Below are 22,810 nucleotides of genomic sequence, written 5' to 3'. Positions count from 1 at the left end.
TAGTTGATATTAGGTAAAGTTATATGATAAATATAGCTGATGTATATTGGATGCTTACTACATTTTTGGTTAAGTACTTAATATGCATTATTTTTTTAATCCTCAAAATACTATCAATAGAGATCGATTATATAATCTTTCCATAAAGAAACAGATTTAATCAGTAACAAAGTGTTTATAACAGTGCCTACCATATACCAAGAACTTTATAAGTATTTGCTCTTATTTTCAAGTAACTTGCCCAATGACACCTCTTATAAAGTAGAGCTAATATTCAAATACAGGTCTGCATCATCAAATTTCCAGCCTTCCCAGAAGATCTGATAATTGTATAAATTTGCATTGCTTTGAATTACTCGTAAGGTCGAAACTGTTCCTATGCCTATTCATGATAAAATCATAAGGCTAAATATTTGAAAACTTGCAAGAAAAACTGAGAAAGGTAAACTTTTTTATTATTATGTTTATCATTAATATGTTTATTAGTGATAATTTATATACTCACATCAGTTTCCATTCCAATCTTATTACTCATGGATCCCTAAACCAGATACAGTGCTAAGTATGGTTTTCCCTAAGGCTTTCTCTGTAACATCAGAATTAAGTCCCCTCCAAAAGCTTAAAATAAAATGTTCGGGATGCCTGGGTGGCTCAGCAGTTGAGCGTCTGTCTGCCTTTGGCTCAGGGCATGATCCTGAAGTCCCAGGATTGAGTCCCACATCTGCTCCCCATGAGGAGCCGACTTCTCTCTCTGTCTAGGTCTCTGCCTCTCTCTGTGTGCCTCTCATGAATAAATAAATAAAATACTTAAATAAAAATAAACAAATAAATAAATATAATGTTCTATTTTCTATTATAATAGCCCAGTATATATATAACATGATACCAGGAATTCACTAGTATAATTAGAAAATCATTTAACAGTATACTGGAAGGACACTACAAACTATTCATATTTAGGATAATCTGACATCATAAAAATAAAAATGACAAAAATGTTTTGGAACTAGACAGAAGTAGTTGTAGAACACTGTGAATATACAAAACGCTGCTCCCTTGTTCACTTTAAAATAGTTAACTTCAGGTTAGCTGAATTTCACCTCAAAAAAGCTTAAGCCTTTGGGGATCCCTGGGTGGTTCAGCGGTTTAGCGCTGCCTTTGCCTTTGGCCCAGGGCGTGATCCAGGAGTCCCGGGATCAAGTCCGGCGTCGGACTCCCTGCATGGAGCCTGCTTCTCCCTCTGCCTGTGTCTCTGTCTCTGCCTCTGTCTCTGTCTCTCTCAAGAATAAATTTTTTAAAAAATCTTAAAAAAAAAAAAGGTTTAAGCCTTTAATGCTTACGATAAATGTTGGACAAACATGTAAATTACAAGCACAGTAACTAGGCCAATAAATTATTCTTTAACATTTTATCAGGTGTTTTATATCTAAGCAAAGTAAAAATTCAATTCTTATTTGTCTCTCTCATGACTGGATTTAAAAATATTCATCCATCACAAGGTGGTACTTCTCCTTGGAAATTCATTCCCTCTTTAAAGTTTAACAGAGTATATCGGTCATTAGAACCTGAACTAGAGTCACATTCAATCAAACTTCAACAAATTAGTTTGAGAAAGCATTCTAAATCAAATTCTTATAGCTGACCAGAAGCTCTCTTACTTCAATAAGCAGAATATCCCAAAATTTCAGTTGTCTTCTCAATTTATATTAATGTGGTTATGAATATATAAATGTTCTAATATCCAAACATTTTATAGTTACTGATACTCTAAAGCCACAAAATTAACACTAGTCCTCCTCAGACTTTATTGAAGACTAAAATAGTTAAAAGTCTGATTTCCTCAAGTAGGATTGTATCATTGAAATAATATATTTCCTTTGTATATCATTGTCTTAAGAGGAATGCAAAGGTACCTATGCAAATACCTGATCATGTTATTTCCTGCAAAAAATTTATCAACAGATTAAGCAACTTTCAGAATAAAATTAAATTGTAGCTTAGCAGAGAAAGTTTTCATAAACTGGCTCTACAACTCCAGCTTCGTCCCTTGCCATTGCTCCTCAGTCTTTCTTCTCTAACCATATGAGCTTTCTCTTCTCACAGCCCCTCATTATATAAGTGCCTTCTCTACGTCACCACAACACAAAACTAACTGTTCATCACTCCCATTACCTTTAAAACTCCTTGAAGTTAGGGATTATGCTTTTTCTGATTTCTATACTTAGTACCTGGCACAAAAATCAAAGGCTGTTATAAAATGAAAGTATGAATATCCATTATTAGGGTCTAAAATACTATGGCTTGTTTTTCCTACATAATGGCAAAAAGGGAAATTTATATTGGGCTATATTTTGCTTTACTCTTTAAAATTACAATGCAGTCATATTAGTAACATAAATAGATAATAATTTTGTAGATTTTTTTTTAAAATCTAGTTCTTTAGGTATAAATTTAGTCTGATTACCATGGAAGCTCAGGATCAGCTCTGTCCTATCTGCCCTACTAAAATGGAGCATTACTGCAATAAATATTTTTAAGTCCTAAAAGCAGATTTTGCTTTAACTAGAAAAATACAACATCATTTTGTAAATGAGGAAATGAACTGAGAGGTAAAGTTATGTCAAATCACCCAGCTAATTGGTGGGCAAGTTTGGTACACCCACATTCCCTTAATGTTGATGCTTACAGCTTCAATATAATTTTATTTCCATTTCAACCTCATAGGCAAACCAGGCAATGCAATTCATAGCACTTTTCTCTTTTTCCCAGTTATCAATCTAGTGAGTACTTCGATCCTTAATGTTTGCTATATTTAACTGGTTCCTTTAAGATCTGGCCTGTGACTTAACACAATTCCTTCTCCCTATCATAAACATTTAATGAATATCTACATTTGCTGCATATTAAATACCTCTAAGTCGTTCCACTGGGAAGAAGGGGAAATTGGGAGACACACGAGTAACACTAACACAGTCCCTTCTTTCAGAGTGCTCTACAATATTATTTACAATCTGGTAAAGTAGTCTTATCTTTTTTAAATTATGATTTTTTTGGGTGCCTGAGAGGCTACGTTGGCTAAGTATCCCATTAGTGATTTCAATTCAGGTCATGATCTCGGGGTCATGAGATTGAGTCCTGCATCTGGCCCTGCCCTTAGCATGGAATCTGCTTTTTGCTCTCCCTCTGCTTCTCAACTTGCCTCATGCATACTCATTCTCTCTCTCTTTAAAATAAATAATAAAATTATTTTTAAAAATTATGATTTTATAAATACATAGTATTAGAAATATCTAATTACTTTCCATTATTAAAAGATACCTTATTTGTCCCACTAGAAGATAAGGTCTATGAGGGCAAAGATTAATTAGTCTCTTTGGTTCACTGATGTACTCTAAGTGCGTAGAACAGGGCCTCTAATAAGAGGTACTTAAATATTTGTTGAGTGCATGAATGATACAACTATTAGGATCCAAGTAGTAGGATGCAAGTAATGTTTCCAACAATGGAGTGACAAAATATGTAAAACTTTCCTTACCCTAATGTGTGTGCCTAACATCCAATCTTTTATTTCACTGGCCATTTACTGAGACCTTGCATTGAAGAAAACTAAAATTAGTTCACAGATGGATATACTATTTAACATCATGCCCTACCCAACCACACTAAACCCTAGTAAATCTGCCAAGAAAAGAAACCAACAAGGGCTTCTATTTAGAGCTCTCTTTTCAAGTATAGAGGGTCTCCAGATGTTGTCCTTCTTTCTTGTAACAGATCAGAATTGCTATTATCATCATCATTTTACAGAATGAAGAATCGAAGCCGGTGAACGGTTGGTAGAGGGATTTATTCACAGAATTTCTATTCTTCCTCCCACATCACGCAGCCTTCTCTGATCCTTGGAGATTCTTCTCCCACAATCCTGGCTATAAATATAATCATTCTAGGTCCCCTCCTCTTGTTGCCCCCATAACAAGCACACAGGCTCTCTGATTTTTAAGGTTTTGCTATTAATTAATTCAGGGTAACAAAGAGAAGAGTACAAAAATAACAAATCTGGAGCTGTTACAACAATTCAGTGTTCAACATGTGTGTAAAAATGTCTATGCCTGGCACTAGATAAAAATCATAGCATCTTTCCAAGTCCTTACTGTGAGAATCCTGAGCCTTCAATTTACTGCTTCTCTTTTGAAAAATAAATGTGAGCGTTGCTAGGTTTCCAAAGTTTTCCCTCTGTACTACCATCCCTTCCATCCTCCCAGGACACAAAATATGTTACAGGGAGAAATACTGGGTACATCTCTACAAGTGAGAAATCTGCATTTCTGAGGACCTTCAGGCATTATATCACTCCTATGAAACTTTGACCCAGAGGGCGACTGCCTTAGATCACCTCCCCACAATGGGCTTTTCCCTTTTTATCGAACACACAGATCTCCAGCTCCTACTGTACATTTCCAAACATCTGAAGAACTCCTCAGTATCCAAACTAAAATCCTACTAGGGGTGCCTGGGTGGCTCAGTTGGTTATGGATCTGCCTTCAGCTCAGGCCATGATCCCTCCTAGGATCAAGCCCCAAACCAGGCTCACTGCTCAGCAAGGAGGGTTATGGATCTGCCTTCAGCTCAGGCCATGATCCCTCCTGGGATCAAGCCCCAAACCGGGCTCACTGCTCAGCAAGGAGTCTGTTTCTCCCTCTCTCTGCTTGCTGCTCTCCCTGCTTCTGCTCTGTCAAATAAATAAGTAAAATTTTATTTAAAAAATAAAAAATAAAAATCCCTACCATAAGTTCTCCTCCTAAATTCCCTTCCACTAGAACCTGTCCATCTCAATCTCCTTATTTTTGTTAATAACATCACTAACCTCCCCAAAATTTGTCTTAGGCCCATACTCAGGTCAGTTCACAATGTTGATACAATAGTATCAACATTGTTGATCTGGAAGGGTGTTCTAGATCTATACCCTTCCTTATAACGCCACCATCATCGCTTCTTGCCTCAACTACTGTAATTAAACCCCCTGGTATTCCTACCTCCAGGCTTAAACTCCTTTGCTGCACTTCTGTTCCAGATTCATATCCATAAAGAGGGCTTCTTCTCAATTTAGAATCACATACAAAATCCTTATCATGGCATTTAAGATCTCCATAATCTGTATTGATCTACCTTTACCAGTCTGTTCCTTAAACATTAAACCTTGGCAAATGTTCTCAGCTTTCCTACCTCTTATCTCTCTGCTTGGGTAGCATCCTTATGAGGAACTATCTTTCTTCTCCTATTCTCTTCCAACTGCTAATAACCTTTCAAATGATCACATCCTCAACATAAAAGGAAAAAGGCTGAGGCATATATCATTTATTGAACACATTCTCTCTAGTGCTTCACCAATTGTCTTAATCCCCACAAAAACATAATGGCTTAATATTGTATTTCTGAGAAAGGAATTGAGGAAACAGGGACAACAGAGCTTAGCCAAGATCATCTAAACAAGGAGGAATCCAAAATAACCCCATTGCATTCTATATTTTTTTTAATTTTATTTTTTATTTAGAAAGGGAAAGGGGGAGGGAGAGGCAGAGGGAAAAGACAGAATCTTAAGCAGGCTCCACACCCAGCATGGAGCCCAACACAGGGCTCCATCTCACAGCCCTGAGGTCATGACCTGAGCTGAAATCAAGAGTCAGATGCTTAACTGACTGAGCCACCCAGGTACCTCAGCATTCTGTATAGATATAGATATACAGATATACTTGGGGTTTTTTTTTTAGTTTTTTTTTTAGTTTTGTTGTTTTTTGTTTGTTTTTGTTTTAGTAAAACATGGCACAAGATGGACAAGCTTTATAGTCAGGATGCCTAGGTTCAAATTCCAGTAACTCCACTATCAGTCCGTGTGAACTCAGCATGTATTTGTAAGGTCTTCATTTCTCCATCTATAAGAGGGGGATAATTGTACTACTTACCACATGAATAACAGAATTACATGACATAATATAAAGTGCTTAAAATTATATTTGGCCCATAGTAAAAAAAAAAAAAAAAATCAGCGTTATCTATTAGTACTGTTGTTATTTATATGTTATAATATGTAAACTGACAATATCAATTATATGTTCTCATTGTTTCCAAATCAACTTTTGGGTAAAAGCTTTGTAAAGCTTAACAATATAATTTTGATATATGCTCATAAATATTTGCAGAATACACGAATTTTTAAGCAATTATTAAACCATGCTTTATTAAAAGAAATGCACTTGTCTATTAGTTCTGTTTCCTCTTTTGAGAAAAGTAACAATGCTTACTAAACTTTCTTCCCTTTTTTGGGTCATATGAAACTACCATATGCAATGCCATATGATAGTAATATGTCAAATGGTACAAAACACTTTTTTGACTCAAACTCATTTGTCTTCTGTTAAACATTATTAACTCTCCGGTTTTAAAATGTCCAAAATGACACTTTTAATTTAAATATCAACCATTTTTAGGTCATAGCAACATGAAATAAATATACCATGATATCTGACCAAGCCACTTCATTTTATTACATCCTATGGGAAGAACTATAAAATGTAAAATGCTTTAACTCAAAGACATAAACTTATCATACCCTTAGTCCTGCCTTAACTTTGTTAAAATGAGTGCCTGAAAAATTTCTGATAAATATATCAAAAGAAGGGTGTTGGATGCTAGTAACAATTTAGGCCCCTCCCAAAATGCTTGAGAGAAATAAGCTTTAAACAAGGATAGATCCAAACCCTTCAGTATTAAACCTCACAAACCAAGATTATGTCCCTATGATTTACTATTACATCTGGAGACATCACACTGGTGGGCTCAAATAAACACAAGGTAAAAAATGTATATATATTAATAAAACAGTTGTCATTCCTGACACAGAAATAACCGGGCTTTTACTACCCAATCGTTTCAAAAACAAGTAAACAAACACCAACCAAAAAAAAAAAACCCTCTGAGGTTTAACTATGTAGCATTTTATTTCAACTAATTCCGACAATTCTTCCCTTACTCACAGATAATGTCATAGAATTAGTAAGTAAGTGGCAGAGCAACAACAACAAAAAAAAGACAAAAAACACTTTGAGGCTTAACTATGTAGCAGACATTTTATTTCAACTAATTCCGACAATTCTTCCCTTACTCACAGATAATGTCATAGAATTAGTAAGTAAGTAGCAGAGCTGAAGCCTGGACCCAAAGAAATCTGGGATCCACTGTTTTGCCATAATCCACAATAATATGATATGCATTTACATCTTCCTCTTCCTATACACATATTTAAAAAAAAACAAACGAAAGCTTCATAAAATAATATTTAATCTTACTCCATAGGATGTCCTGATATGTTTTTTCCCCTTTCCAACGTCAATGAACTAAATTGATCCCAAAACCCATTAATAAATCCCCATGGGCTCCAAACTACAGCACTGCACTACTTTTTACCTTCTGTTTGAAATTCTTTTTAACAGCTACAAGTCCACTTTTGTGTCACTTTAGATGGCACTCCTCTCTTCAACCCACAAAAAACAGTCCTGAAATAGATAAAAACCCTTGAAAGCCCCTCCTTAAATCTTTTTTTTTTTTAAGATTTTATTTATTTATTCATGAGAGACAGAGAGAGAGAGGCAGAGACACAGGCAGAGGGAGAAGCAGGTTCCACGCAGGGAGCCCGACGCGGGACTGGATCCCGGGACCCCGGGGTCACGACCTGGGCCGCAGGCAGGTGCTAAACCGCTGAGCCACCCAGGGATCCCACCCTTCCTTAAATCTTGAATTGACGTGCTCCTCTACAGCCCTCTGGAGGCACACCCATCTTATTTATACTGTATCAAAAAAACTGCAGATGTTCTTCTTGGAGAACAACAGAGCATTGTTGAAGGGAGTGCGTCCCTTCACGGCTCCTGCTGCATCACACTGGGGAACATTTAACCCTCGGGCAAGTGTGGGGGCCGCAGAAACGGACCTCAGCAGCTGCCCACGGTGCTGAAACGGAGGCTGGAACCAATCATTTCGGAAGTGTATTCCTCCCAGGTGTGGACAGAACAGAGATATTCACCAGACACTAGCAGAAAACACTCCGTGGCTGCCTCTAAAGTTGGCTGAGTGCTCCTGGGATCGCTGGGTCCCCATGCCTGCCCTCCCCTCCCCTCCCTCCCCAAACGGGGGCAGAGTTCTTCGACCTCCGTGCGGGTCGACTCCCTCCCTGAGCGCCCTGGCAGGGCTGCTGGCTTTGAAAGGACAGGGACGTGGAGGTGTCCCTAGGAGAGTCCCGCCCCAGCTTCCAGCGGGGGATGGAGGCGGATGGAAGTCCAAGACGGCGACTGACCGCCCCTCCTCCCTTCCAAGGCTACACACGGTCCCCGCCGACTAGAGTCCAGCGATCTCGCCCGGGGACTCTGCGGCAGGCACCTGCCCGCGGGCAGCCCCGCAAACGTCCCCCCAGGCTGCTGCGCCGCAGGGTGGGAACGCGAGAGGCCAAGCAGGTAACAACTTCAGACACGTCCACACTCGAAGGATGCGCACAGGGGTTGGGGACAGCGGGAGTCTGCCCTCCGAGGAGGACACAGCGCGAGCGGCTGTTTGTTTTTCAACCTTTTGCAAAAAAAAAAAAAAAAAAAAAAAAAGGCTTATTTCCTCCGCACCCAGCCCGGGGGGAGGAGCGGCAGAGACTCAGCAGCGGGGCCGCCACCGAGAGGGCCGGCGAGGGGGTGTGTTCTCCAGGCCAGGCCCCGGGGGGCCGCGGGGGGGCGGTGACAGTCCCCAGCTCGGCTGCCGAGAGGCCACAGAGGCTCTTACCTGCAAGCCGGACCCCGCAGAACAAACAGGCTCGCCCACCGCGTCGCTGCGGGAGAAGTCCCTACCCCGACTTCATGACTGAACATCCGCACCGACCCCCGCGGCCGGAATCCGAGCCGGGAAGGCACCGCCGGGGCCAGGCGGAAGTCCCGCCCCCGCGCGCCTCATTGGCCGGCACCCGACCACAGAGGACAGCCATTGGCCCGCAGCGCTGTCCGCTGAGGCGCCTTCCCTCTCTCCCGCGGCGCCTGGCGGCTCGCTCCAGCCCGGCCCGGAGAGAAGCCCGGCTCGTGGAGTCGCGTTCTCGGCCGCGTGATCCCGTCTTCCCGGGAAGGGAAGGGAAGGGTAGGGAAGGGTAGGGTAGGGCGGGCTTCTGCAAAGGAGCCGCTTTGGGGCGCGGGGAGGGGGCAGGGCGGGCGGGCGGGCTAGGGCCGAAGGGGCGAGGACGGAACCGCCCGCCGACGCCCCCGGGAACGGTCGGGGTCGCGTCGCGGGAGACGCCGGCGGCCCCGAGGCTGAAGCGGGGACCCGGAGGCCCGGCCCGGAGCTGCTGACGTCAGCACTCGGCCTGCCACGCGCCATCCCCGGGACCCGGCGGAGGTCGCGCCGCGTGATCGAGCCCTAGGTCAGCCCTTTAAAAAAAAAAAAAAAAGAAAGGAAAGAAAAGAAAAGAAAAAGAAAAAGAAAAGGCACCTCCTGCGATTAACCTTCTGCGTCCCGGGTACGCCGACCTTAAAGCAAACTGCTCTGAAACGTAAGAATTACCTGGATTGGAACAAGCCGCACTGATGAACCAGTGGTGGACTCAACCCCTTTATTTTTTTTTTTAAGGTTTTATTTATTTATTCATAAGAGGCACAGAGAGAGAGAGAGAGAGGCAGAGACCCAGGCAGAGGGAGAAGCAGGCTCCGTGCAGGGAGCCCGATGCGGGACTCGATCCCGGGACCCCGGGGTCACGCCCTGGGCCGAAGGCAGGTGCTCAACCGCTGAGCCCCCGGGGATCCCTCAACCCCTTTAAAGAGGCGGCGCGCCTTAGTGTGGAGAATGCCCGAAAGCCCCGAATTAGAACGCCAGCAAACCCAGATTCTGGTCCTGCTTCTTCAAAGTAAGGTGCCTTTAACCGACCCTTACAGGTTTCACGTTCTTACACCTTCTCTTTTAAACAAAGGAGGGGGCTAGAGAGGGTTATCAGGTAAAAACACCTGTGGAACAGCCCTGATGTAATTTGTCAGCCTGATTGCTCGGGGAGGGGGCATACCTGAGTGGCTGGGACACAGGAATGGGAGGAAAACTCCCTATTGTGTATGCTTTTGTGCCTTCTGGATTTTGAACCTCGTGATTATTATGTACTCGAAACTTAAACACACACACACACAAAAAATAATTACAGCAAAATAAAATTCAATAAAGTCCATGAAAGGTACTCTGCTCTGTTATGTGTCTTATGACTATATATACTACATATTCTAAGATCTTCAGCAGTGGTGAGGACAATAATGTATTGTCCTGCCTTTAAGGGAGTCATAAATAAAAATCAGAATCAGGAGGGAAGAGGAGGGAGGGAGGAGCTAACAAAATCAGAACTGGAAATATTACATAAAGGCTAGTGTAATTAATGTAAACATAATTACAATATCTCTAGAAGCGTTTCATCAAAGTATCTCAAGTTGGTTTTATGCTAAAACCGATATTTTTAATGACATCATGAAAAGCAAAAAAAAAAAAAATATATTGTCCATATCCTACACGTTGAAAAGGAAAGGGAAAAAAAAAAACAGCTTTGTTTATTCCTTAAATAAAAGCACCTTGAGTACAGGACCTTTTTTTTTTTTTTTTTTTTTTTTAAGATTTATCTATTTATTTCAACGAGAGAGCATACAAGTAGGGGAAGGACAGAGAAACAGCAAGCAGATTTCCCCACTGAGCTCGGAGTCTGACTCACAGCTCCCTCCCAGAACCCTGAGATCAAACATTAGCTTAAATCAAGAGTCCGAGGCTCATAGAACCAAGCCACCCAGGTGCCCCGAGTACAGAACATTTTAATCTGACTTTATTCTTCTCTTCAGATCACTATAGGTGTAGTTCTCTCAACTATGAACAAGGTAACACGCTATTTTTACTGCATTTACGCAGAATTGTGCTACACCCTGCAGAAGCAATTGTTCTCCCCATTGTGCTGAATGAAGGCAAACTGGAAGAAAATAGATTGGGGAAATGTACCAGTTTTTTAAAGTACATTAGACAGTGAGATTGACGGATATCTTAGTTGTGGTTTTCAAGAACATGAAGGGTTAATATGGCACATGGTACTAATAGTTGCTAATTATCTCCTTTAAAAAAAAAAAGAAAATGAGCTTTTAGGACTTAGTGCTTTTAGGGGCACCTATACATGCTCCTAAAAGTATAAACGAAAAAAAAAAAAAAGTATAAACAGCATGTGATATTGTAGCATTTCCTACCTCCAAAATACTGTAAGACAGCAACAACTAAAAAGAGAATACCCAAATAGCTTACTGTCTAAAATGGCTTAGAAGTCATTCTCCCTAAATAGTGACAAGAATGCAGGCAGTGTTTTAAGTGCTGAGATCAACTACAGACATTAAAATGACTCTAAATGTTATTATATTTAGAATCAGAAAAAAATGGGGCACCTGGGTGGCTCAGTCGGTTAGACATCTGCCTTCAGCTAGAGTCATGATCTCAGGTCCTGGGATTGAGCCCCAAGTCTCCCTCTCCCTCTGTCCCTCTCCTGCTTCTGCTCTCCATCTCTCTCTGTCTTGTGCTCACTCTTTCAAGTACATAAATAAAAATTTTTTTTTAAAAATCAGAAAAAAAATTTTAGAATCAAATAAAAACCTATTTTCATTTTGAACAGAGAATAAATGTATTACTGTGATAAAAGAAGGAAAGGAATCCATAAACAATCCATAGAAATTCATATATGTGGGAGGAGGCACATTTGAAGTACTGAAAAGAACTTCTAAAAACTATTTTAGGGAGTTTAGGGCCAAGGATTAGAAAAGACTCAATTTTTTTTTTTACCAAGTCCCAAACAAAAATTCATCTCGTAAGATAGTAAGTGAAAAGTTCAGAACACAAAAGAACATGTATCAGTCAGAAAGTTTTTTTCCACAAAGCTTATTTATTTTCAAAGGAATTGAAAAAGATTTTTTTTTTAAAGTCTATTGCAGGTTAAATGCCTTAAAAAACGATCTGGTCATTGTTTCCCTTGGGGTGAGTTGTCTCCCTTTCTTTATTTATGATGAATAACATACAATTTCAACTTTTCCTTTCTCATTTGGGACTGAGAAGCAATCTTCCTCTATTTGCTAACAAAATTATAAGCAAGCAAAAACTTATGTGACATAATGCTATATAAAGATGTAAGAACTCAGGAGTGTGAATTAAGGCCATCATTTTGGGAAACAATTTGGCATTATCTGGAAAGGCTGAAAAAGAACATTTTCTATGACACAAATTCCAGCCCAGGAAATATACCCTAAAGAAACACAAAATAAATTCAAATACAGGTATTATAATGAAATTTAAAAATCGAAGAAAAGCAAGTTCTGAAATTAAAAAATAATACAAAGGAATGGCAACTGACTTTCTCAGCAAAAAAAAAGAAACTGGAAGTCAATGAAGTAATATCTTCAAATACTGAAGTAAAATCATTGGAATTGTCAATCTAGAATTGTATGCAGGGTTAAGCTAGCATACATTTTTTTAAGATTTTATTTTTCATTTACTTGAGAGAGGGAGAGCATGTGTGTGCAAGAGAACAACCAGAAAGAGCATGGGGTGGAGGAGAATGAAGGGGGGGCCATGAGCAGCAGTGGGCACCAACGGGGGACGGGGTGGATAGGTACAGAGAGACAGACTCCTCACTGAGCCAGGAGCCCAATGCAGGATTCCATCTCAGAACCCTGGGATCAGGACCTGAGCCGAAGGCAGACACTGAACTAACTGACTGAGCCACCCAGGCACCCCAACCTATCATTTAAATGTGAATGCAAAGAGATTTTTATTGAAAGAACTGCTAAAGGATGTCTTCAAGAAGTCAAAAATTGAACCCAGAAAGAAGGGGGAGATGCAAGAACATATGGAGAGCCAAGAAATTGAATATAATTTTCAAACCAGTTGATACAAAAAAGGGAATAAAGCAAACATAATTACTCCATAGACTGGCAGGAAAGTTGAGGTGGGAAAGGAGCATAGGGTAGGTATATCGTACATGGCAAATATAACATGAGGCACAAGAAATATATCAATCACCTTCTAAAAAAGGTACATGGTATAAATGTGTCAGTTAAAAGGTTATCAGCTACATTCTTTTTAACAAGAAATAATAACTAAAACTCAAAGGACACCAAATGTTTGATAGTAAAAGGAAGGGGAAGATATACAAAGCAATTAACACCCGAAGAAAAGCTGGTATACCTTATTCTCAAGCCTTTCCAATCATTCCTTTCAATATTGCTATTTCCTATATCTAGCTTTTGATCTCCAGGTAATCAGTGCTTTCAAAATACTCCCAGACTTTTCCTTGCCCCACCCTAACCCCGACCTCCTAACTAATAATAACAGCTGTAGCAACCCTGTACTAAGTTTTTTTACATTATTTGGTTAATCTTCATGACAACCTTAGATCCTACTGTGTTTATTTTTACAGATCGGGAAACTATGGTTCAAAGAAATTAAATAGCTCATCCAAATTCATGCAGCTAGTGAAAAATGGAATAGACTTCTTGGGCTCTGGAACTGGGATGTGAATGCAAGTCCATCCATATCAGAGCCTGAGTTCTGAACTGAAATGATAAACAATAAGGTAGCCAACATAACATGAGAGAGAAGGCTCCAGGTTGGACCCGAATAACTCTCTTGGTGAACTTGGGCAAGTAATGCAATCTCTTGTTCCTCAGTTTTATCACGTTCTATCTCTGTATGGCTGTCCTGCCTCAGTAGCACCCCTTATCCAAGCCTATCCTTCATTCTCCAATACCTGAAATGTACCGGTCTTAGATCTCTAAAGATGTTTCCAGCTGTCATTTAGAACATTTTTAAACAAATGAATACGAGAGCATTAGTCTTCTTAAAGGTATATATCTTGCAGGTTAGCTTCCAAAACCACAATGCCTTAAATTAAAATTAAATTTTAAAGATTTTTATGTATTAATTTCAGAGAAAGAACATGTGAGCAAGAACAGGGGGGGGGGGCAGAAGGAGAGGGAGAAGCCGGCTCCTGCCTGAGCAGGATGCCCAACGCAGGGCTCCATCCCAGGACCCCAGGTCATCACGTGAGCCAAAGCCAGGCACTTAACCGACTGAGCCATCCACGTGCCCTGAAAATAAAATTTTTGATACTACAATGAATGAGTGGAAACACTTGGGGGTCAGGAGAAACCTTCCTAGTATCCCTCAGCTATGACATTAGGCAGACTAGTGCTTTTCAAACATGATTACACATAGAAACACCTGGGCATTTGCTGAAATACAAATGCTGACTCAATAGGTCTCTGGTGGAGCCTGAGACTCCGAAGTTCCAGCCAAGTACCCAGGTAATGCTGTGATCTGCAGACCAAACTTGTAAATTATCTGTTCCTTTTACAGATTAAGTCCATCTCTTTAATCTATTGTTTCTTTTCATGTGTTTCTTTGCTAAATAGTAAGTTCAAGAAACTGTAAAATCTGATTTTTAATTCCCTCTTTGGTTGACCCAAGAGGGTATCCCTTACTTTTTTTGCAAACTATGCTATGCACTTACAAAGATATATTATAATGAACTCAACATATCTAGGTGTTTTAGGATTGTCCAAACCTGCATGATTTCTTTTCCAGTTAAAATTAAAATAACAATAAATTACTTTTAAAAAACTAAAACTGTACTTTAAATGAATCAGGAATAATATGAGGACAATATTGAGAATTAAGAATTCTACTTTCTTTTTTCAAACCTATTTTGATTCTCAAAAAACTGGCCTATTGCAAAAAGGTCCAACCTGGCACTACAGACAAATGCTTTTTGCGAAAGGTTACCAAGAACTACTCAGAAGTAGGAGACAACACAGTAAATCATCACACCTAATTTATATTCGAATTAGAGACTACTAGTTCTTAAACTTTCCATAGGTTAAGAAATGTGAAGCAAGGTTGGTGGTCAAAATAAGCTTGCATCTTTCATTTGCTAAAAATGATTTTTAATACTAACTTTTAAAAATTCATGAATTTTTAACTGAAAGTAGCTCACTTTACGTTTACTACTCTACAAATGAAAAATGCTTAAAGATATCAATCATATCTCAATAGATTATTTTGTTTATATATTTTATCATTTTCAAGAAAATTAGGGATTGCAAGATTAAAATCACGGTTTTGTAGGACTATTTCTTGTGGAAGTTTAAAGTATAATTTTCCTCTGATTTTCTTTATGTTAAATTGGGAAGCAGTTGACTCAAACTCTCCTTCTCTTTACAATTACTTTTTAAAAAATCTCCAAAGAGCTTTTATTTCCTTGCTATTTAGAATATGGTCCAGGGAGTTTGTTAGAACTGAAATCTCAGTCCCCACCTTATAACTACTGTGTTAGCAGGGCACCTGGGTGGCTCAGTGGTTGAGAATCTGCCTTTGGCTCAGGTGGTGATCCCAGGGGCCTGGAATCAAGTCCCCCATCAGGCTCCCCACAGGGAACTTACTTCTCCTTCTGCCTATGTCTCTGCCTCTTTCACTGTGTCTCTCATGAATAAATAAGTAAAATGTAAAAAACAAAAAAAACCTACTCTGTTAGAATCCACATTAAAAGGCTCATCAGGCGATTCAAATGCATATTTAGGCTTTCTTAGATGAAAACAACAGAACTCAATGACAAATTTTTAAAGTTATAAAAATAAAAGCATAATTGTATATTAAAAAGAGATGCTACAATGAGACACGACCTTGTCAGGATGACTAGTATCATAAAAGACAAGCAATAACTGTCAGCAAGGATGTAGAGAAAAGGAATGTCTTTTGTTGGTGGTATGTAAATTGCTGTTGGTAGAAATATAAATTGGTGCAACCACTGTGGAAAACAGTATTTTTTAAAAATTAAAAATAAAATGATCATATGATCCAGTAATTCCACTACTGTGTATTTACCCAAAGAAAATGAAAACACTAATTCAAAGAGATATATGCACTCCTATGTTCACTGTAGCATTATTTGCAATAGCCAAGTATGGAAACAAGCCAAGTGCCCATCAACAGATGAATGGATAAAGAAAATGTGGTATATATGATGGTATATATATATGATGTGGTGTATAAATATATGTATATTCAAACACATAAATACAATGAAATATTATTCAGCCATAGAAAAGAATGAAATCTTGACATTTGTGATAACATGGATAAACCTAGAGGGTATTATGATAAGTGAAGTTAGACAAAGAAAAATAAATACCATATGATATCACTTATATGTGAAATCCAAAAACAAAAAAAGACAAAACAAATGAAAAAACAAACAAACCAAATAGACTCAAATATAGAGAACAAACTAGTGATTTCCAGAGGAGAGGTGGGTAGGGGGATGGGTGAAATAGGTAAAGAGAATTAAGAGGTACAAACTTCCAAATATAAAATAAAAGTCACACAGATAAAAGTATAGCATAAGGAATATACTCAATAATATTGTGAAAATGTGTATGGTGACTACACATTGCAGTGAGCATTGAGTAATGTATAGAATTGTCAAATCCCTATGTCGTACATCTGAAACGAATATAATATCATGTCAACGAACCTTTGATTAAAAAAAAAACAGGGAACCCTGGGTGGCGCAGCGGTTTAGCGCCTGCCTTTGGCCCAGGGCGTGATCCTGGAGACCCGGGATCGAATCCCACGTCGGGCTCCCAGTGCATGGAGCCTGCTTCTCCCTCTGCCTATGTCTCTGCCTCTCTCTGTCTCTCTCTCCGTGTGACTATCATAAATAAATAAAAATTTAAAAAAAAACATATTCCATCAGTTCTCTCTTAACACATCACCAATGAGCATTTTTCATACCAAAGCATATGCTCCTAAGGAACTTAAAGGACCATCAATCATCAATCATTCAGTATTCCTTTACAGTATTATTTACCATGTGACATAAAGTTCTATTTCTTCTTGTTTTGTATATATCATATAGCATGTATGACATGTATCAGTATATCATAAATCAGAAAATATTTTTAAATCAATGATAACATGTGATTATTTCAGAGTTTTTAAAAGGAACATAAACTAAGGGGTTAAATTGTAATAGGGAGAATGCCATAACTCTAAATGCGGAAATAAGAATCAAGTAACTAACTGATTTCCATCTATGAAATATATGAGAGATCCGAGGACTAAAATATTAGTCACTGATTGTGACATGGTTGTTTCCTTTTTCACCGCGGTACAGATCATACATAACATTTTTTTCTTGCTCTTTCTATCCCTGATGTGTCATCTTCCTATTTACTTGTTTTCTCTGTATTTAACCTAATTCTTTCATACCCGTTATTCCTAACAAACGCTTCCTTTCCTATTTCGCTAGATTGGTCTTTACTTTTTCCATGCTTATCCCTACTATCTGACCATTCTCTTTAAACAAAGCTTAGTTACTTATTGTTTATGAATTACTGTCTTTGTCTCTTCCCACCATTCCTTACCTACTCTGAACCTTTCCTCTACTCCAAGCACATGTACACATTCAGGAAGCTCCATGTTTAGTCACTGCAGTGACCCTGCAGAGAACAGTGCCTGGTACATAGTAAAAGCTCAGTGTATATGTACTGGATGACTAAAATGAATAATATATCTTTATGTAAGACCAAACATCTCTTCACTTCCATGCCATCTATTTTGTTTGTACATCTTGTATCACACTTTATCCTATGATACAGTTCTTGGTCCAGATATGTCGGACACCTACCGTTTTCCATACTCATGGGAAATCCCTTAAGGTCACATTCATCACCAAATCTTCCAAAGACCTAGCATATTCCATTGCATGTTTGAAGCCCTCAGTAGGCTAACTAAATTAATTAAAAACTCCTAGCCAAAAAATCCCACAAAAAAACAAAAACCTCAAAAAGAGCTTCTAGATGCTAAAGCAAGCTATTCCGTGATTGCAACTAAGAAAATTTTCAAGTCTCTGCTTCATCAGTTCAAGCTGTCCCTAGATTACTAAGAGAGCTTCTTTAAAAAAAAAAAAAAATTATTTATTTATTTATTCATGAGAGACACAGAAAGATAGAAAGATGTAGAGACACAGGCAGAGGGAGAAGCAGGCTCCATGCAGGGAGCCCGATGTGGGACTTGATCCCTGATCTCCAGAATCAGCCCCTGGGCTGGAGGTGGCACTAAACCACTGAGCCACTCAGGCTGCCCCAAGAGCTTCAAGTCTACTTATCATTTCATTATTACAAGGTAACTTTTAATGATATCAATCTACAATAATCTAACTTGTTTATTCACACTGCAAAGCACTGACAACTGGGGATACAAAGGTGATTAAGATACTGCCTCTCCATCCATAGTCCATTCTGACTATGAAGAACCTCATAGTCTAATGGGAGAGGCTGACACTGACATAATACATGGAATGCAGTAGAAAAGATCCAATAGTTTAAAAATGTATGATACAGTGAAGGAATAGAGAGAAGTCAAAAAAAAAAAAAAAGAGAAGAGAGAGAGAGAGAAAGGTCAACTTTCCTGGGGAGATGAAGAAGGCCTTTTGAAAGGACTCAGTTGGACTTTTTTTTTTCATTTTACTGTATTTTATCTAATTTAATTTGTTGAGTGGTAACGCTTTCACATGGTTTGAAATTAGAAAAGAATAAAAAGGTAATACACACAACAACAAATGCTGGTGAGGATGTGGAGCAATCGGAACTCTCATTCATTGCTGGTAGGAATGCAAAATGGTCAGTCACTCTGAAAGATAGTTAAGCAGTTTCTTACAAAACTAAACATACTCTTACCATACCATCCAGCAATTGTGCTCCAGGGTATTTACCCAAATTAACTGAAAACTTACATCCACACAACAACCTACACATGGATGTTTATAGCAACTTTATTCATAATTACCAAAACTTGGAAGCAACCAGGATATCCTTTAGTAAGCGAATGGATAAATAAACTGTGGTACATCCAACAATGGAATATTATTCCATACAAAAAATAAATAGGCTATGAAGTAATGAAAAGACACAGAAGAACCTTAAATGCATATTACTGAGCAAAAGAAGAATATCTGAAAAGGATGCATACTGTATGATTCCAACTATCTGACATTCTGGAAAAGACAAACCCATGGAGACAGTAAAAAAATGAGTGGTTACCAGAGGGTAGGGGAGAAAAAAGGGATAAATTAGCTGAGCACACAGGATTTTAGGGCAATTACTCTATTCCATATGATACTATACCAGTGGATACATGTCATTATGCATTTGTCAAAACCCATAAAATGTATAACACCAAGTGTACCCTAATTTAAAGTAGGGACTTTGGACAATGATGATGTGTCAGTGTAGATTAATCAGTTGTAATGAATGTACCATTTAGTCTGGGATTTTGACGGGGGAGGCTCTAATGTGGGGGCAGGAGGTATAGAGGTACAGGAGAACTCTATATATGTTCTGCTTAATTTTGTTATAAATCTAAAAGTTCCGTTAAAAAGTCTATTAGAAAAAAAAAAAAAAGACAATACAGTGAAAAGTATTGTTCTCATCCTTGACCCTTGGCTGCTCAAGTCTTCTCTCTACAGGCACCAATGATTCTAGTTTCCTGAGTATAATTCCAGGGATTTTGAGGTTGATGCAAACTATCTATATTGTATATCATGTCTATAGATATGATTTCCCTCTTTCTTCCTCAAACTGTAGTATATGACACATTCTGTTTTGCACCTTACTTTTTTTTACCTAATCATATGCCTTGGAGATTTTTCCATATTGGTACATGGTTTATTTCTCTTGCCAAAACATTTTGGCTAATATCTTGGCAACAACATTAAACAATTGTGCTGATAATGGATATCCTTATCTTGTTCCAAAGGAAGATGAACCTTAAAAGATAAATATGAATTAGAACTCTTCTGATTTTAAGTAATAGAAACCAATTAAAGCATGCTTAAGCAAAATTGGGGAGGAGGAGAAATATATAGAGAGAAGGTGTCTCACAATTCAAGGGCAACAGAAACTATGGGAGTGCCCTCTATGTCCTGTGCTCCTCTTCGTATGTCTGTTTCATTCTTTCTCAGCTTTCTCTGCCACTCAGTCACATTAGAGGAAGAAGATGATTCACTCACAGTCACTAAGTTGCATGTTACAGATCAAACCACAAAGTCATATTTTCCTTCAGGCCAGAGAGAAAGGATTCTAACAGTTTCATTCTGGTCCAAATAACTGTAATGATGAGAAAAGGGTCATATTACAAACATCACTGCTGAGGACAGAGGTAAGGAACAAATACTTAACATAATTTTGAGCTGGGCATTTACTCTAAAGGCAAGTAACTACAGCCTACAAAAATATACATATATAAATAAACATGTATTTCAGGAAGCGACAAAACACTTGGTTGTGATTTCTTAAAGCATATGAGCTTCTTTAAGATCTTCTGCCTTAGATTGGTTTCTCTGTAAGCAAAGCCTGAGACAGGGATTGGGATGTATGTCGCTTACTGAGGGAATGCACAAGAAAAACTAGTCTGGAAGAGAGTTCAGCAGAGTTGGGAAGAAGAAAAAGTGAGGAAGAGTGTAGTCTCAGGTAAAGTCTGGCCAGAGCCTTATCTACAAGAATCCTTTGCAGTTTTCACTCCTTCTGATGAGAAGCCAGGCCTTTTGTAGTCCCTTTGCCATCAGTTATTGAGGGGGGCGTCCGGCTTTTTATCTCAAGCTCCCAATTTCCAATTGAGGGCATTCCTTGGAGAAGGGGCTTTAGCTATGAGCTTTCACCAGCCAAAAGTCACAGCACTTTGAGGGTTGACACCAAAGCAGCATCAACTACACCCCATGTTAATAGACTTTCTATGAAAACGTTGACAACATAAAAAGATATCATGAAGTTGCAACACTTGAAAAATATGATGTAAAAAGAGCTCTGCAATGAAAACCGTTTGCCCTTTTTAGGTTTTCCATTTTTTCAAATTTCTTGCTGTTGGAACTCAAGTTGGAAATTGGAACAGAAGCAACCTACAGGTTAACATTTACCAGGCACCAATCACATGATTCACATTGTGCTAAGTGCTGTTAATAATAATAATAAGTGCAAGATGAGGATTCTGTTAGATGATGAGGAATTTGAGGAAGAAGACGAGATTTACAAACACAAATGAATAATCAGACATAACAGCACTAAACAAAATGTATCACCCTGGGAGAGTCTTCCTTAGAATTAAGTTCCAGTACATGCTTACTCTATAAACTTGAGTAATGGTGCTTAATATCTTTGCTCAGTTATTGAGCAGAGTTTGAAATGTTTTCCACCAATGCTAAGGGAAGTTGAAGAAGAGAACAATGGTAAATTGCTGTAAACAACATAAAGGCAAGGACTAAAACACATATCAACTATACCGTGTTGTTATTGGGTTGATTCTATTACACAGAGACGGAAAGGGGAAACCACAGTCATTTGCCTACGCATTCATCTCCAAGTGGGCATTGTTCTGTACCCGGTAGCAGGATTAGAAATACCGCCAGGGAACAAGTACACAGAGTTGTTATGGAAACCAGAATGCTTCAGCTCAGAGTTATTTACAGAGAACTTTCAGGATTACCACATTCAATGAAATCAAATCTGTTTTGCTTCACTGTGTGCCAGTATATTCCCAATCACATATCTATTTTGAAGGGTCCTTCAATCAGAGCTGCACTTGAGTGAATACAGATTCAAAAGTCTGTGGTCGGTGGTCACATCAGAAAAGTGTAATTTATGTGTGGCATTTCTGTAATACATGTTTGGTGCTTGTTCACACTTGCCCCAACCATTGTCAAGTTTGCTGGCTACTGTACTATAGGAACAAGGTGGCTGTTGACTGCCATTGGCAGAGATACATTTCCTCCAATACAGCTGCTGTCTGTGTTGCCCAATACTCAGACAGCAGGACTTGTCTCTTCACATTCTCTCAGCTCAACTTTCAAGCTAGATAGTAACAGCTGCCTCTGGCCATCATTTTTGTCCTTAATTGTGAATTGGGTTTTTTCCAGCTATCCAATTCTTTGAAAAAAAGTTGCAGGGTTGGGTTTTTGTTTGTTTTGTTTTGTTTGCTGAGAGAATGAGGATTTTCATAGCCTTTGAGGGATCTTTTGAACCATTTGATGTTTCAGCAGATGAAACTGTGGAGGCTGTCAAGCTGATAATAAAGGTAGGTACTTTGTCCCTAAGCCACTAAGATGTATACTAATTTTAACTATGCAGTGGCCTTACACTGTACATGAGGTAGAGATACATTTTCAGCAAACCGGGAACTAAAACTATTTGAAAAGATCATTATTTGCTTACACAACAGTTTGATAAGAATATAGCAACTATGGAGGTATTAGGATGCAAACTGAGTCAGTAAATTCTCAGGAAAAAAAAAATGTTTGAAATGTTTGACTTCTCTTTATGAAATGTGTGGGTTGTTTCACTGACCAGATAGTATTAGGGCAATTCTTCACAAAAGGACAAAAACAGGACATTAACTCTAAACTATATAAATAGAGCATGCCAGTTGTCAGATAGATGGCATGTTTGGTGAGCAAGCAACTATAAAGATCCAAAGGATTTTGGAGGTGGAGAGGACTTTAAACAACCTCTGAGCTACAGACTCATTTTGCATCCAGGGAAGCTGAAGCTTAAAGAGGTTGACCGTCTTATCTACAGTTACAGAACCAGAGTAAGAAATAATTTGGATTCAGTAGCTTTCTCATAAATTTTTAGAAATATTCCCTCTACAATGGGCAATTAAGACAAATATTTAGGTTTTGACTATCAAATGCATTTGA

At 38.8% G+C, this 22,810-nt stretch overlaps 2 protein-coding genes across 6 annotated transcripts in view; one reads left to right on the top strand and one right to left on the bottom strand.

Moving 5' to 3' along the window:
- Nucleotides 1–22,810, bottom strand: part of RNF13 (ring finger protein 13) — a 201,630-nt gene that overhangs the window by 144,311 nt on the left and 34,509 nt on the right. The window contains exons 1-2 of one of the 5 annotated variants that reach the window (XM_025436174.3): nt 8,812–8,966; nt 7,459–7,547 (exon numbers count right to left, since the gene is read on the bottom strand). The exons of 3 other annotated variants lie outside the window; for them this stretch is intronic. The gene's annotated coding sequence lies outside the window, so the exon portion shown is untranslated. Of the gene's footprint in view, nt 1–7,458; nt 7,548–8,811; nt 9,113–22,810 lie in introns of those variants that run through there. One more of the 5 variants, XM_025436173.3, reaches the window with a different exon arrangement.
- ANKUB1 (ankyrin repeat and ubiquitin domain containing 1) overlaps nt 21,553–22,810 on the top strand; it is a 30,219-nt gene continuing 28,961 nt past the window's right edge. Inside the window, 1 exon segment of the mRNA XM_049099686.1 lies at nt 21,553–22,189. Coding sequence (XP_048955643.1) covers nt 22,099–22,189 — 91 coding nt within the window. The 5' untranslated portion in view covers nt 21,553–22,098.

This window comes from Canis lupus, chromosome 23 (genome assembly GCF_003254725.2).
Source record: "Canis lupus dingo isolate Sandy chromosome 23, ASM325472v2, whole genome shotgun sequence".
Classification (NCBI taxonomy): Eukaryota; Metazoa; Chordata; class Mammalia; order Carnivora; family Canidae; genus Canis; species Canis lupus.
Note: the sequence above shows the minus strand (reverse complement) of the source record. Positions and strands in the feature narration are given on the sequence as shown.